Consider the following 15,853-nt stretch of genomic DNA (forward strand, 5'->3'; position numbering starts at 1 on the left):
TGTGGACCTGGAATGACTGCACTGGCTCTTCCATAAGACAAGTGCTAAGGGGCTCTGGGTAAAGGTACAACCGTTTCAAAACGAAGCATCGTCGCCTTTGTTTGCACAACCGACTGGCAGAATTCACGGCTACAGATCCCCTGAAAACAAACGCTACCGAGGAGCTCAAAAGCTACTGGACAGATTAAAGCCGATTGAGGTATTGCCCCAAGCACGACACACAGCAACGGAACAAAAGGCAAAACTAAAGGAAGTCACTGTTGCTTGGAGGAGAGAATGAGAACCTCCAACCTATTGCCACTGAGGCAACAGCAGGTCCCCTATGAAAAGCTTTAAATGCAGCCAAGTTTGCAGGAAAGCTGCATGCTGCAAAAGAACCGTTTATCCAACTACAACTAAAAGGCATTTTAAAAAGCAGTATCAACAATTACAGTTCAGAGTAACCTTGCTGTGCTCATGCATGAGGCTTTAGAACAGGTTTTGCATGATGATCGAAGAAGTGAAAGATAAAAACCAAGATAAAATGGAAAAAAAAAAAAAAACATTGAAGGTAAAGCATGTCAGTTGACCCAAAATCATGAAGTTCCAGGAGAAAGATCAAAGAAGACACAGTGTTTATACTCATCCTACTTTATTTAGTCCTACACTTTGTGCGTCATCACAGAGACTTCCTAGCTAGAGCTTGGAAAACAGATTAGGACACACACAAAAGGCAAGCCAGTGATTTCCTTCCCTCCCTACAGTTTCACTTGTAACTAAGATGGTTTTCATCGCAGCGGTTCATTTTAAGAGCAGCTCTTGGATCAGTTTTGTAACCAACCTTCATTATTGACCTTGAAACTAAAAGTAGGCCAACGGTATCAGAAAATAAGATTGTGTGGTACAGGAAGAACCGAGCTGCTCAAGCAGTGGGGAGCTGGAGAGGGGACAACTTTTACACATGAGAATCACGTGGTTTTGTGTTCGTAGGTGCCAATATCAAGGAATTTCTCCTGTAAGCTGAGAGGAGGATGAAATAATTGATGCAGCTGGGAAAGAACCTAAGTGTGATCCAAGGCTGTATCACATGAGGAGTTTAAAGCAGAGATGTTTTAATGCCCTCAGATGAGGCACTGGCAGAATCTTGGGTTGGGTAACTCTGCAACACCAGTCACTCCCCTTTCTGTGTCCAGTTCTGCGCCCCACAGTTCAGGAAGGACAGGGAACTGCTTGAGAGAGTCCAGCACAGAGCCACCAAGATGATTAAGGGAGTGGAGCATCCCCCTTATGGGGAAAGGCTGAGGGAGCTGGGTCTCTTTAGCTTGGAGAAGAGGAGACTGAGGGGTGACCTCATTAATGTTTATAAATATGTAAGGGCGAAAGTCAGGAGGATGGAGCCAGGCTCTTCTCAGTGATGCCCAATGGCAGGACAAGGAGCAATGGGTGTGAGCTGGAACACAGGAGGTTCCACTTAAATGTGAGAAGAAACTTCTTTACGGTGAGGGTGACGGAGCCCTGGAACAGGCTGCCCAGGGAGGTTGTGGAGTCTCCTTCTCTGGAGACATTCAAGACCCGCCTGGATGCCTTCCTGTGTGATCTCATTTAGGTTCCTGCTCTGGCAGGGGGATTGGACTAGATGATCTTTTGAGGTCCCTTCCAATCCCCAACATTCTGTGATTCTGACAGAAGAATTTAAATGTGAGAACAGGAGACTGAAGAGAGGAGCCTGGCTTTTTCAGTCAAGCAAAGGGGAAACAGCAAACATCACCTTCACACACTGAACCTCAGCGTTAGCTCATTAAAACCTGTTTTTCTTTGCACAGGGATAAATTAAAGCAGAAGTTAGAACAAGGCTGGTAACTGCTAGAGAGGGCAATGGGAGCAAGAGACTGGCCTATCTGAAAACCAGCTGCAGTAACCTTGTTGCTCACAATAGCTGAAGCCCCAGAGTTCCTTCCACACCAGTAGTCCCAAGCAACTGCTCCTGCCCTTGTTTTCATTTCACTCAGCATTCTCAGCTTGTCCTTCAATGCACCTTACAATTCCCATCAGGTCCAGGTCATTTCTGCTCGTAGCAGAATTTAACACAGCAGCCAGTCTGAGCAGCACCCATCAGAACGGAGCGGAGCTGTAGGGCTGCCGAAGGGAGGCTGCGGAGGAGGAAGGGAAATCACCTGCAGGAACACGACACACGTGCCCTGCAGGAGAGGGAACTTCTTCTGGGGCAGAAACCTTTTGAACTGTCTTTTAAACTGTCGCTTGCCTCCCCCCTTCAGGTCAGCAAGCCAGATCTGGCATACAGTCTTTCTAAAGATTCAGGTAGCAATGGCTTTCACTCAATTATTTATATAATGTTGAAAAAAAAATTCCTTGGAATTTTCATTTTCAGTGGTCATTTTACCAAAATGCTCGTAAGAACAACCTCAATGCCAAAAACCATTGTTACCAACTGCTACTGCTCTGCCAGCTTTCTGCACATACCTGAATGAATATTTGTAAGTATATTTTCAAACAGTCCACAGTCAAAGAGTGCCATCACTGTCTCTTCATACTCTGGGGAAAGAAAGAATTTGATTTAATGTTACTGAGTAAAGGTTTACAGAACCCTCACGTTAATGCAGAGCCCTACATGAGAAGCAGCACAAACCAGAAAAGCAGAGCCCGCAGGCGTGGGTCTCCATACCTGTTTCTGAAGTGTTGTCATCCATCAGTTTTTCCTGAGCCAGGTGAAGTGTGTCCAGCATCTCTTCAAATATGTCATCCAGAAGCCCAGCTTGCTTGCACTTCCGAAGAAAGTCTATTCGGACTGTTAAAACACAAAAACCCCACTCTGACACAGAAGTGATCTGTGAAGTCGGCTTGACTCACTCCCTTCAGAAACTGAAACTTTGGCTGAAGTCCTCCTTCCAGTAACTTATGCAAACCTCTGGCTCCTCCAGCTATCCACTCAGCCCTTTTCAGTGGGAACAAAAACGTGGTCAGGCCAATGTAAGCACTGTGCTGGGTATAAAATCACCTAAGCTCTAGATCTGGCTTCATTCATCAAGAGCAAGTATCTCCACAACTCTAAATGCACCATTCCCAAAGCCTCCTGACATTCCCTACTACAGGAAAGCAAGTACTTGTCTTGCCTTTTTTTTTTCCCTTTCAATGCTCAGGATCACACTGCAGACTGAACAGGCTGAAGGACAGAAAATAGCAAGTGAATCAGTTATTGGGTTTGGTAAGAAAATTAAAGCTACTTTTACTCCAAGTGATGCAGGCATTAATCTCTGTTATTACAGCCCACTTTACATGCCTACTTTGTCAAATTTGGATTGCTAGAGAAATAACCACCTACTTTTTCTTGACCTCAGAGCAGCACATCAGTGGCAGGTTTCAGTAAGGTCAATTCAACAGGCTGTTCAAAAAGAAAGAGCTACCAGACAGCTCACAGAAGTCTGCCATGTCTATTAAAAACAATGTTAGTTTTTACTGGAGACATCTGTGAGGAAAGACACATCATTTCACTTACACTAGATGCCCTCCAAGGATTCTAGGATTCTTTATTGGTAGTAAAAATTCAGGAAACACATTAGGCAGCCCCCTGCTGTGACAGTCCTGTGCCCGTGTGCTCAGCACAGCCATGGGAAGGTGACGAGTCACCACTAACGCCTTCGAAACTTCCAAGCAACAGCACGATCCTGAGAAATTATTGCAGCAGGACTTTTGGGGTGACAGCTCTGCAAAACTGAAGGATGGGTCCAGTGGTTGTTTTCACTGTTGTAACATCATATTAATGCAGTAATATGCTGTACTGTGTTAAGCAGCCTGCGTACACCAAGGGCTCAAAAGGTAAGATAAGCATCATGCGGCGGCAGCAGTAGCTGTCGCAGCATTTGGCGAGCCCCGTTACTATGCAGTGAGCTCGAGCTCCTGTTTGGGGTGCGCTGAACTCCTCTGCCACTGCTGGGTCACTGCTCAACCCCCCTCCTCGCAGCACCTCCTCTGCTAACCCATTCCAGGGCCCCACCTGGCAGAACTGCATTCCTCTCCTTCAAAAGGGGCTCAGCGCAAGGAGACTGAGGTGAAGAAGAACGGATTCCACGTTAAACCTCCCTGCATTGATACGGAGGAGGGGGCTCAGGCAGAGGCACCCCTGTTTGCTGGAGCCACACCACTGAACGCAGCAGCCAGGCAGAGGAGGGGGTTACAGCTCCTCTCACACAGCAAGTCTCAGCCAAAGCACAGAGACGTGTTTGCTGCACAATTATTAAAACCTGCACAGTCATTCTGCACATCAGACTTCTGCTCCCTTGCCAGAGCCCGCAGAGTCACTCGTCTCAGAACAACAGATATTTGCAGCACTGCTGCTATCAAACACCTCCAGGTTCTAACTTCAGCACAGTATCTCCTAGTCATTCCAGGAAGTGAGTCGCACCTTTATGCCTGTTGTTTTTCCTTTTTAGCATCTGTAAACTGTTTTCTTCTGCTGTCTCTTCTGTGCTCTGTAAGAAAATCAAAACAACTTATTTTTACATCATACTGACATTTACTGCTCTGTTTTCATTATCTGACCTCCATATTAGCAGAAAGATAAAAAGTAACCCATATTTCTGTAAATGCAGGAAGCTTCTCTGCACAGCTAACAATATTCCTCTCCAGACACTGAGTTTTTAAAAGGTAAGCAAAAAAAAAAAAGCTTCAAAGCAAAACTCTTTGAGAAAAGCCCAACACCTGGGGCACCACCCTCCTTAATTATTCCATGTGCACAATAGCACAGATGCTAACGAACGCCTACTGCTAACGCCCACTGCAAATGACAGTTCCCTAGGCCAGACAGGGACTTGTCAGTGTGACGTTAATGACTGGACTTGATGATGTTAAAGATCTTTTCCAGCCTAGGCAATTCTGTGATTCTGTAATACTAGAAAGGATTTGAGAGGAGAAGGGGAATAGTTTTCTTTTCCTTTGGACAGGACACAGTCATCCTCTGCTGTTCCAAACCACAGTACCACAAATAATTCTTAAGCTCTGCCACAAAAGTCCATCAGTGTAAAAATGCATTGCTTACACAATAGTAAACAATTTATTGTGCAGTAATAAATCCTGGAGCCCCTCAGCTTCTTATTTGCAGTGATTTTACTTACTTCTGAGATCGCTAGCACTGGAGAGCAGCAGAAACAGCACATTACTGTGGGCCACAGGTCCCGTGAATCTCAGTTATAATACCATGAATGTAAGTGGATTTACTGCTGACAAATTCTTGAAGACAAATAACCTGCCCTTATGAGAGTTCTACATAAAAGCTGCAAAGATCACCCACGTCCCCTCACATGACCTCCCTTTAATCTCAAGACCTGGGAAAGGCAGAAGTTTTTCCCAAGGAAAGCTGAATGCTAATTCCTCTAGAAAGGAGAAATCTCAAGCCCCCAAGAGTCAGTGGGAGTTCCCAAGCATAATTCCATGGAGCCAAGAGAATCACCTCAAAATTTAAAATAAGCCGTATTTACAGGGTTTCTAACAACAGTCTCTAAAACAACTCTCCCTGCAACCAGAGGGATGCTGTTTGATAGCTCCCACACCCTTGGGAGGGCCATCTTCACCAGCAGAGCAGAGAACTGCCTCATCTGCAATGAAAACCTGCACGTTTACCATGAGCACAAGCTCACAAGTGAGTAAGTGCTGGTTTCAAAGGCCAACTGACTCATCAAATGCAGTTTTTCATGGAACCTGTGTCAAGCCCTAAGCAAATTTGAGGGCCGTAGTACCTCCAAAGGAAAGGAGCCCCCAAAGGGAAGCTCTTTCTGGTCACGTCAAGGTCACAGGCACCAAGTCAGCCTCGTTTGGAGGTTCCTATTGCGTTTGTGCCACGTCACTCAAGGGCAGCACTGGCTCTGCCTGAAGCAGCTCTAAACACAAACAGTTTTGTTTGACTGAATGACAAGATGAAAACAAGGCAGCTGTAAAGGAAAGGTTACTGCTTCTGTGAGGAAGTCTCTTTCTGAATACACTGGCAAAATATTCACTAAAGAAGTCCTCTGCTGTAGAGATGTGGGTTCCTGCTTTAGAACTACTTAAAATCAGAATTACCATTTGTTCCGTGATGGTGGAAGATTTCAACATGTGTCTTCTCCTCTTACTAGCTGCACCTGGGAATCAAGAAACAACAAATGTGTCAACCTCAGACTGATGATTTCACATCATTCAAATTCTCTTTTCCCAAAAAGCTACAAAAGTGAGGCACTTCAGGTGGCAAGGCAAGAGTATGTTTCAGCTTCCCCAAACACCTGAAATTTCAGTGGAATTCACATTATTTCCACATAAGAAAAATTAGAAGCCTGAACCATTAGGAACAAGTGCAAATCACTGTAGCATTAGGGTACCACTTCGCCTTTTAAACTCAGTATAAAGCAAATCCCAGTTTTTAACATAAGATTTTTGATTGTGGCAGAGTGAACTGATTCTCCCCAGCAGCAGCACAACCTCTACATGGTAAAAACTTCACACAGATTTATGAAAGATGACCGGTTTTGGGGGTTTTTTTTCCCTCCAGTCAATCCTTGTTTATGTTAATACGTCCTCAAAACTAAGAATACATACAGAATTATTTGAGGTCACACAGACATAGAGATGGCATTAGGTTTTTCATCAACATAATGACCTAGAAAGCCTCCAGAAGCACTTTGACTTCTAAGTTTAATATTATTTATGCTACAAAGTGTTTTTAGTGACATGGGATGAGGTCTCTGCAAAATCACCTGCTTTCACTCTGTCCTCTCTATGGGCATGCACCAGCCTCTCCAACATTTTAACTGGCAGCTGCTGAAAACAGCGCCACGAGCAGAGAAGGACACCTCTGGCAAGGAAGACATGGCAGGAGCAGAGAAAGCTGGAGAAGAGTTCAACCACACACCAAAACCTGAGGGTTTTAAATGCAGTGGGGTTATACGCCCCCTTCCCATTTAACTCTACATCCTTTGGGCAGCACTTAGTAAGGTTCTTCCTATTAGAACTCATCCTATTAAGAGGAATGAGGAGTTACTCTCGGTACAGGATGGCTGCTGGAACAAGTTTGGGTTTGGGGTACTCTTCTTTGAGCATGTTGCTGTACTTTTGCATTTTTCATGGCCTGAAAGGAAATCACAGCATCTCACTTCAGCCAAAATAAAGCTGGGTGGCCCGATTTGGAGCGCTCTGGGAGACACTGATATAGGCACAAAGTGTTGCTTGCGGCCTAGCAGGACATCCTTGATCTGTGGTAGGATTTTCTCAGCTCTTCCTGATGTTTGCTTTAGGGATGCAGGGGGGCTGGAACTAGATGATCTTGAAGGTCCCTTCCAACCCAAACCCTTCTATGATGCCTTATAAAACAAGAGGAACACAGTCTGAAGAGCAGCCCAACTCTTCCTGCTCCCCACAGTGTTTTCTGCTTTTCTATGTTTGTGAGCCTTTACTCTGGGTACATCCAACAATTCCAGTTAAGCTGAGGTTGGAGGCTGTTTCCAAGTCCAAAGTGCCCTCCCACCCCTGCTGTACAGAGACCTCTTGGCTCCTGAGTCACTCTATCGCCTTCCAATCACAGAGCAGAGCCCTGACAGTTCAGCACAGGAATGTTGTCCGGACCAAGAAGAAGGGGATGTTCCTTGACCCCATTTTCTCTGTGCTACCAGGGAAAACAAGCCCGGAGAGGCAGCCCTGTTGTACCACCTCCTGCTGCCACACAGCCCAGTGCTGGCTCAGCCTGCCCCAGAGGAACAGCTGAGCCACTACACCCGAGTTGGATCCTGAAAGTCTCTACCGTGGAGCCACAGTGCTTCCATCCCAGCCTGTCTCACTCCTCACTCTGTGTGGACCTGCCAACAGACTCAGCGCCGGTGTCCCCTGCCTGCCCAGATGGGCCAGACAGAGTACCTGCTACTTCAGCCAACTCACCAGCAGACACCTCTGGCTATTCTGAGTGCCACACATGCACCTGGGAGCTGCTCAGAGGCAGGAGACATTGGGCTTGGGGAACCAAGTGTCATTTACACAACTCTCACAGCTGCTCCCCACCTTCTGGGGTACAGTTGCTCCCTCAGAAGGAGGGTGGAAGAAGCTCGTTCAAGAGGCAGGACAGATGCTGCCAGAGACAGAGGGTCTCCAAATTAAGAGCCTCTGGAAGATCTCCTCCAGGAGAAAACCATTCTAAGGGAACAGGCCATACATTGCACATGCAGCAACTGAAGACACCAAGACCTTCAACTTCACAAGATTTAAGCCTTCCTTATGAAGGAAGTGTTCTAAAAGGGCTGGGCCTAATGCCTTAATCTCACCTCATACTGGAAATGAAGCAAGCCTGGCTCTGCCTATAGCACTTGGGCAGGGACCTTGCACAGACCCAACAGACTGACAACCATGAGACCACAGAATTCAAATTAATTTTAAAAAGGGAGGGAATGTCAGGCCTGAAAACCATGGATAAGTAAAAACAAAACTAGTAAGTGAAATAAGAAGCTGCACTTGGTTAGTGAATCACAGCAATATCAGGTGCTCAACAGACTGTGTGTCTGGCTAAAAAGCCGCCTGTGACTAAAAGTTTACATGATTATCACCTGACCTGCCCCTTGAGTGGCATCTGGGTGGAGCCAGACTTCATCAAGAAGATGAACCAATGATCGTTAGACTTCAGTGGGAGCACACCACTCTTGGCATTAGTGCTCACAGTCTGATTGAGCTGAACTTCAAAGTGAAGGCCAGCCTAGGACACACTCCATTTTGAGCAGGATTGTACACGTTAGATTAACAAAAACACAGCTCTGGTTAATTCACTGAGATTCTTGACTGCTTCTGAACCAGCAAGGACCAGGACTGCCAAATTATGCTGCATCTCTGTAGCAAAGGAAGCAATCCCTAACAGGGGTGGTATAACCCTTTTATTACACTTAAAAAGCTCTTTGGGATCCTTCAGAATGAAAGGCTCTATTTAAAAAACTACTGCAGTGAACACAGAGGATGCAAATGTGAACGTTCTAATGTAACTACGGATAAAAATCCCAAGATGACCACTCCTGTAACAGCCTTCTCTTTGCTAATCAAGGGCAAGCTCGTGCATCACTCGTTAGCATGGCTCTCATATCTCATGTGGATTTTACAAGCTGCTTGGGCCTACCTACACACACAGAGTCAGAATAATTCCATGAAGGATCAGGACCACAATGCTTTAAGTCACTTTTGAGGGAGAATGGTGAAGATCAAAAATAAACATTTGCTACTTCAAAAAACTTTCTCGATTTGTGTGCATGCACATGGGTCTCAACCAAACCACTCCTGCAAGATCAGAAATCCACCGCTCAATTCTAAAGGTGGAGTAACATTTAGTTTGTTCAAACGAGTTATTGACTGTAGGACACAAACTTTTAAAAACAAATGAAACCAATGAAGCCATTAAAGTAACTCACCATAGTGATTGGTCCTATTGCCTGGGTCATGTTTTGGGCAGAACACTCTAAAATTTAAGTTCCGTTTTAAGAAAAAGAGAAAAAGCATTAATAAATATGTAAACAGTTATGCTGACTGATTTTAACAGATATTTTCCCCTCTTTCCATTGAACGTAAACTGAAAGACCCTTAAAAAAGTTATGAGGATTTTTGTTCAGCATTACCCACCTAGGAAAGCTCCTGCTGTGAAGTCACATAAAGGCACAAGCTTGTGTTTGTACTTTCAGAGCCTCAGTGGACTCCAAATGTGGAAGCTTTGAATCATCAGTTCCATTAACACAATCTGTTTGGACCTGCTCACTGTTCAGTTACTGACTCAGACACATTTAACTGGTGTGGCAACCACTGTGGCAGAGGTATTTCTATTGGAACACCTTATTACACTGAGATTAATGCTGTCAAGATGAAATACCACAGTACTAATATTGCTTGATCACGGCTACTGCAGTTCTGCCCACTTGCTCTGTACCATTCAGGCCAGGTCCAGAACCTCCTTAGACAAATCTGCTTACCAGTCAGCTTGAATTTAGAAACCCTGCGTGATATGCTGGCACAGCCACGCGGCACCGCACCGCACACGCAGGACCTGTTACTCCCTTGGAGACCTCTCTGCTCCTCCCTTCCAGCTGCCCAGTGCTGACAAGGTGGTTCCCAAATCCTGACGAAATAGGGCACCTTGTTTGAGATCCAGGAGCTTAAAGCTGCTCAATCCATTTGTTCCTTAAAGACTTTAGTCATATGTGAGATGGGAATATTTTCTCTGGTTCTAGGAGAGCAATGTGAATTCCTTGGAAGAGGCAAAATACAACAAATGCAGCTGGAAACACATTCCTTATCTTCTGGATGTAACAACGTGTAAAGAATGTGAACCAGAATGTGAATTCTACAACGTGCCTTTCTTACAGAAGGATCCCAAATCACTTTTTAAGCAAAACTGCCTTGTCAAGAGTGTGGCTTAGCTGATCTCTTCATTACGAATCTATTTGCCAAGACTAAAGCTCAAGTGTTTGGAAGCAATTTTTAAAGGGAATAGCATTTAACAGGACATTTTCTAACTATTGTAATTCTTTTATTTTAACAAAATAGAAGCACTGACCTTAGAAACACAGTCTGTTTCCTTGATGAGCCAGCTTTTTTTGCATGAAATTCATTTTGATGTACAGAAAAACAGATTTATGCATGCCTAACAATTCAGTCAGAAAGCTCAGTACTGGAGGCACCTTACTTACATCCCGGAATTTCTAATATTAACCTTTGGAGGTTGGTTTTTTCCTCCTCTCCCTTTAATTCTATTCTTTCTCAGTTAAAAGCAACTTTCTTAAATACAAGAACATCTTATAAAGAACAGACAATACATTTTGTTTCTCAGGCCACTTTATTTGGAAGCACTTCCCTACTATCATTTGTGCAAGATGACAGTACAAATTACACCTATTTCCCCACACTAGCTACTTTCAGAGCACCGTATGCCTTCCCTGCTTTGTTCTATTTGTTTTGCTAATCACTGCTCATCATCATGACGATGGCAACTTAGAGTGTAAAAACACCAGGGCTCTCTCTCTGGAAGGATTTTTTTCTTTTGATATGCTTTTCAATAAGTTACATTTCACCATGTGCTTTGTTTATGCCACTGATACTGTGCAAAAGTGTTTGGGTTCAAATCCCTGAAACCTGCCTCACCATCTTTCTCTAATCCAGTCCTTTTTCATCTTTTCAGCACAGGTGGCTATAGCCCAGTTTCCTTTGTTTCTATACAGGACAGGCAACTGGTCTCGCACAGTGACTTAATGCAAGCCATTTTTAAGGGTCCCTATTCCAAACACCAGAAAACCATCAAATCAAACTCTATATTCAACCACTTCTTTACCAGTTTCTATCTAGACTTATCAGTCCTGTTCATTCTTCAACATCTTGAGAAGTTCAGTCCTCTTCAGCCTGAGGTATCCTTTCTAAAGCTATATGATGAGAGCCATTTATTCTGTGATCATGGAAAGTTTACGTCTTCTCAGCTATATTTTTGTGAGCTTTGAAGAATCCTGAAGACTTTATAAGCATACACTGAACATATCTTTTCTATACAGCTGGGCTTACAGCCTTGCAGAAAGACTTATTTACTTTGGACTGAGAGCCCTAGTGAAGCAGCCACATGTGCGAGTGTTTTGACACAAAGGACCCATCTTCCACTGCTGCTAAGGATTGCACTAGCCCACCTCTTCCTGAAACAAGCAGTGATTAGATGGTCTACCAGATTAATCTAAGACTAACAATGGCTGTGATCTCTCTGGCCTTGCCTGTGCAAGGACATCAGGGGTTTATGCACCTCAGATTTTACTGTAACTTTAGCACTCCAAAAGGTCTCTAAAGTCCTAATTTCTCTACCCCTTCATCTGCATCCTCCAAACAACTCGTTCTATCTACTAATGGCAACGCAGGCAGCCTGAGGGCAGCAGGCACCAGGACTAGCATGATCAGAACAGAAAACTTACTTAAAGTCTGTTTAATTGTGTTAATGCTAGCAACATACTTGAAATACAAGAAGGTTTTTGGTGGGAATACAAAGTTCTCTGCTAGCATATGAAGGGGAAAAATACCAGAATTTGTCTAAAGTGAACAGACCTAAAATTGCTATAGCGCCTCTGTGCTCAGACCACACTCGCCGAAGCTTCTGAATCAACAGAAACTGAGAATTTGAGTGAAAAGAATAAAAATCGTGGTCCTTGAAGACTAACTAGATAGCCAGTAAGAACTGACTTCCTCAGCTTTGGCCTAGTGATCTTTCAGGTGTGTTGCAGGCTCAGACACTGAATAGATTCCTTCCCACTGCTGTGATGTTTTCCTGTGAAAGGAAAACATTTCCCCTGTTGCTTGTGAACAGAGGATCAAGCATCACTTTAAGAGAATAGTATTTCCTTTTTAAAAAAAACTTTTAACCACACAATTTTGAAGTCTCTCTTCCTGACACCACCACCAAAACCTTAACAATAATTAGTTAGAAAATATTTGGTTAAATACCGGTAGACTCCATTTACTTCATCTGTTTCTATTGCTGCATCATCGCAGAGTGCACAGAAGTAGTGATAACTTCTGCGACAGGCTCTCTCCTCGCATCCCACGGTGGCTCCTTTCTTGCGACAGAAGTTGCACACCTAGAAGAGGATGAGGTTTAGCAGGTGAGCATCACAGACAGCTACTGAAAACCTCGCCACACCAGGCAAATACTCTCCTCTGTGGGAAAATGAAATCTTTAATTGCAAGGCATAGAATCATAGAATAGTTTGGGTTGGAAGGGACCTTAAAGATCATCTAGTTCCAATCCCCCTGCCATCAGCAGGGACACCTTCCACTAGACCAGGTTGCTCAAAGCCTCATCCAACCTGGCCTTGAACACTTCCAGGGAGGGGGCATCCACAGCTTCTCTGGGCAACCTGTTCCAGTGTCTCACCACCCTCACAGGAAAGAATTTCTTCCCAATACCTCATCTAAACCTCCCCTCTTTCACTGTAAGGCCATTTCCCCTTGTTCTGTCATTAACTGCCCTTATAAAAAGTCCCTTCCCAGCTTCCCTGTAGGCCCCTTCAGGTACTGGAAAGCCGCTATAAGATCTCCCCTGAGCCTTCTCCTTTCCAGGCTGAACAACCCCAACTCTTTCAGCCTGTCCTCTTAGGAGAGGTGCTCCAGCCCTCGGATCATCCTGGTGGCCTCCTCTGGACTCACTCTAACAGGTCCGTGTCTGTCTTGTGTCGCCCCTGTGTAACTAATCAGGCAAGTTCACTCCTGCAAACTCCTGCCCTGGCCATTATTTCAGTTACCAGTTTTGCTATTTTTAGCTCTACTTCATACTGCTGAATTTGTAAAATGATGCAAAGAGCCACGTGAGTGCACTGGGCAACTTACCCAAGTCCCTTAAATCTTGCCCAAGTTATTTCAATACCTATTGGTGTTACTGCTTGTATTTATGTTTTCCAGGCTAACTTTATCATGAAAAGAGTTCCAGCCAGGAGGTAAAGGAGAAGGGCAGCTGAGGACAAAGCCAGTAAGAAAAACCTCATATAAATAACCTTCCTTCTGCTGCACCCAGAAGGTGCTTCCCTTTACACTTACAGATTGCATAATTTCATTTCAGGAACTATCTTAGTCCTTTACCAAAGTCTCTCAGGAAACTTAGACTAAGGACTTAGTCTCTTGGGGGGAGGAAAGCCAGAAAAATCAACACATTTTAATACAAAATGAACTAAATTTCACCAAATATAGAATAAAATCAGTATTTCTAACTCTAAATCTGTAATTTCTCTAATCTTAGTAGAAGAGAAGGACAAAGCACTTTTCTGCATTTTTTTCTAAGCATGAAACAGGCCACACAACCTTCAGTACTATGAGACAGGACTAGGTGCAGATTCAGAAAGAATCTCCTTACCAGCCGCTTTCCTCTCTTGAGTTCTTTTAACACTGATGCCACATCAAACCTTATATCCAGATTATCTGGGTTATACTCTTCAGATTCCACAAATCCTGAGGAAAATAACTAAAACCAAAAAGAGATGATATTAAGAATTAATAGAGGGACTCAGTTTCAGTGCATTCCAGAAAAAAGAGAGGAAGGGCACATCTTTTCTTGCACTTGCCCTCCCTAAGAAAGGCTCATTTTTCTCTGTGTTTTTAAGAGGTTTCACCTACACTGAACAAGGAGCTGCGCTTAAACCTTTTCCCAGTCAAAAGAAGTTCCTCTGTCTATACAGGAGATTTCATATGACCTGAAGGTAAACTAAGAAAAGATAACAAGGTGAGAAACTGAACTTAGCAAAAAGTGTGAATGAAGAAAGTCTGGAAGTCCAGGCTGCCCAGAGTAAGGAGGAAAAGCTCTTTGTCTGAGAGACCTCCACACCTTGAACATCTTGTTAAATGGTCAGCTGTTCAGCATTGCAGCTGGATGCAACATTTCTCTGTAACAACATTTCCATACAGTCCAATACTGACAACAGTTGACTGCAGGAGAAACATTAGGAACATGGTACAAAGCCCGAGAGAAACCCTCAGAAAACATACATGTGCATATTTGGGCCACTTTGACTCCCACAGAAGTGCTGAGCCATGACAATAAGTGAGGAAGTGGAAGTCCTTAGCAACTTTTTTCTAATTCCAAACAAAAATGAGCTACGCTGACGTCAGCTGGCAGGCACAGTCTGTCTGCTCAGAAGGTGATAGCTGACTGCAAAAAACCCAAACAGCACAGAGAAGCCTGAGGCACAGAAATCAGTGAAGTTGTTGGGGGAGGGGAAGGGGAAGAGAGAAAAAGTATCAACATAAAACCTGCAAGAATAAGAAGGCTGGAACAGGGAAAGCCAGAAAGCTGCTACAGCAGCAGCAATCTGCACTAAGCAACCCTCACTGAAGGGAGAATATGGCATCTGTGCTTGATTCAGCACACCAAGAACCAGCTCCACCAAGATCCCAGAATAAAGGGGAGGCATTTTGATAACAAGAAGAGTAAATACATTCTGGGATCACAGCACACTTAGAGCTTTACAGATATTTTTATCTAATCGACTTCTGATATTTTTATTCTTTGTTTTATATGAGGCACAGACTGGGAAGTTTTTTACCTTGACATATAAAGTGATGTGAATATTTTCCTGCAAAGGTTTAAGTACACAGCTTCTGTGGTCTCCAAAGCCTCATTCAGTTCAATGTCTCAGGTAGATCTATTCCTACTGCTAGACTGTACCTGTGTCTGGAACCAGACATGCATGAAAACACCACAAATCAACGTGTCCAGCTGCAAAGCGGTGTCCTCCCCCCCTCCAAAATTCTGGCCAAGCCCTGTTGCTTTTCATAGCTTTTCAATCTAATCTAAGCTTGCTGGTTTGTGTAATCAACATTTTAGAGTCAAAAACAGACAAGCAGTGGAAACTTCCCCTTTAGCTCTTCTTCTCTACTCCTCTTAGGTACCAACCAACCAAAAGCCACTCACCAGACAATCCTGATGAGCTGCAATATTCCGCTCTTTGGCAATGTACATCACGGAACCGGCCTCCCCTTCTGAACAAAAAGCACATGTTCTTCTCACCATCTTCGCCATTATCTGGAAACACCTAGAGCAGGAAACCTGGGACGAAACACAAAGCAACTGATGCAACTATCATACGCCAAACAGGACCAACAGAGGAAAACAGAGCTTTTTAGCACCTGTCTTCTAACTGCTCCTTCACCTACACCCATCCCCAGAACCCTGGCGCTTTGCTCCTCCACCAACTTCTAGTAGAATAGGCAAAACCCACTCTTGGGACAGTGGTGGGATGGAAACCAGCTCCCAGGAGCTCCAGCAGTTAGAGCAGGAGGAAAATTGGTTTATTTCCTCTTGGAAAGTCACTAACAAGTCATGGGGGGTGATACAAAGCTTTCAAGCTTGCTTGGCAAT

General features: G+C 44.2%; 1 protein-coding gene across 1 annotated transcript in view; it reads right to left on the reverse strand.

Annotated features, from left to right (window-relative positions):
* The window catches only part of PHF11 (PHD finger protein 11), a 26,322-nt gene extending 10,808 nt beyond the window's left edge, over positions 1–15,514 (reverse strand). The window contains exons 1-8 of the mRNA XM_010165125.2: positions 15,407–15,514; positions 13,853–13,960; positions 12,451–12,584; positions 9,399–9,445; positions 6,052–6,110; positions 4,400–4,466; positions 2,663–2,785; positions 2,461–2,532 (exon numbers count right to left, since the gene is read on the reverse strand). Coding sequence (XP_010163427.2) covers positions 2,461–2,532; positions 2,663–2,785; positions 4,400–4,466; positions 6,052–6,110; positions 9,399–9,445; positions 12,451–12,584; positions 13,853–13,960; positions 15,407–15,514 — 718 coding nt within the window. The remainder of the gene's footprint in view (positions 1–2,460; positions 2,533–2,662; positions 2,786–4,399; positions 4,467–6,051; positions 6,111–9,398; positions 9,446–12,450; positions 12,585–13,852; positions 13,961–15,406) is intronic.
* Positions 15,515–15,853: the final 339 nt, after the last annotated feature.

Source organism: Antrostomus carolinensis, unplaced genomic scaffold (genome assembly GCF_000700745.2).
Source record: "Antrostomus carolinensis isolate BGI_N321 unplaced genomic scaffold, ASM70074v2 scaffold30803, whole genome shotgun sequence".
Taxonomy (NCBI): Eukaryota; Metazoa; Chordata; class Aves; order Caprimulgiformes; family Caprimulgidae; genus Antrostomus; species Antrostomus carolinensis.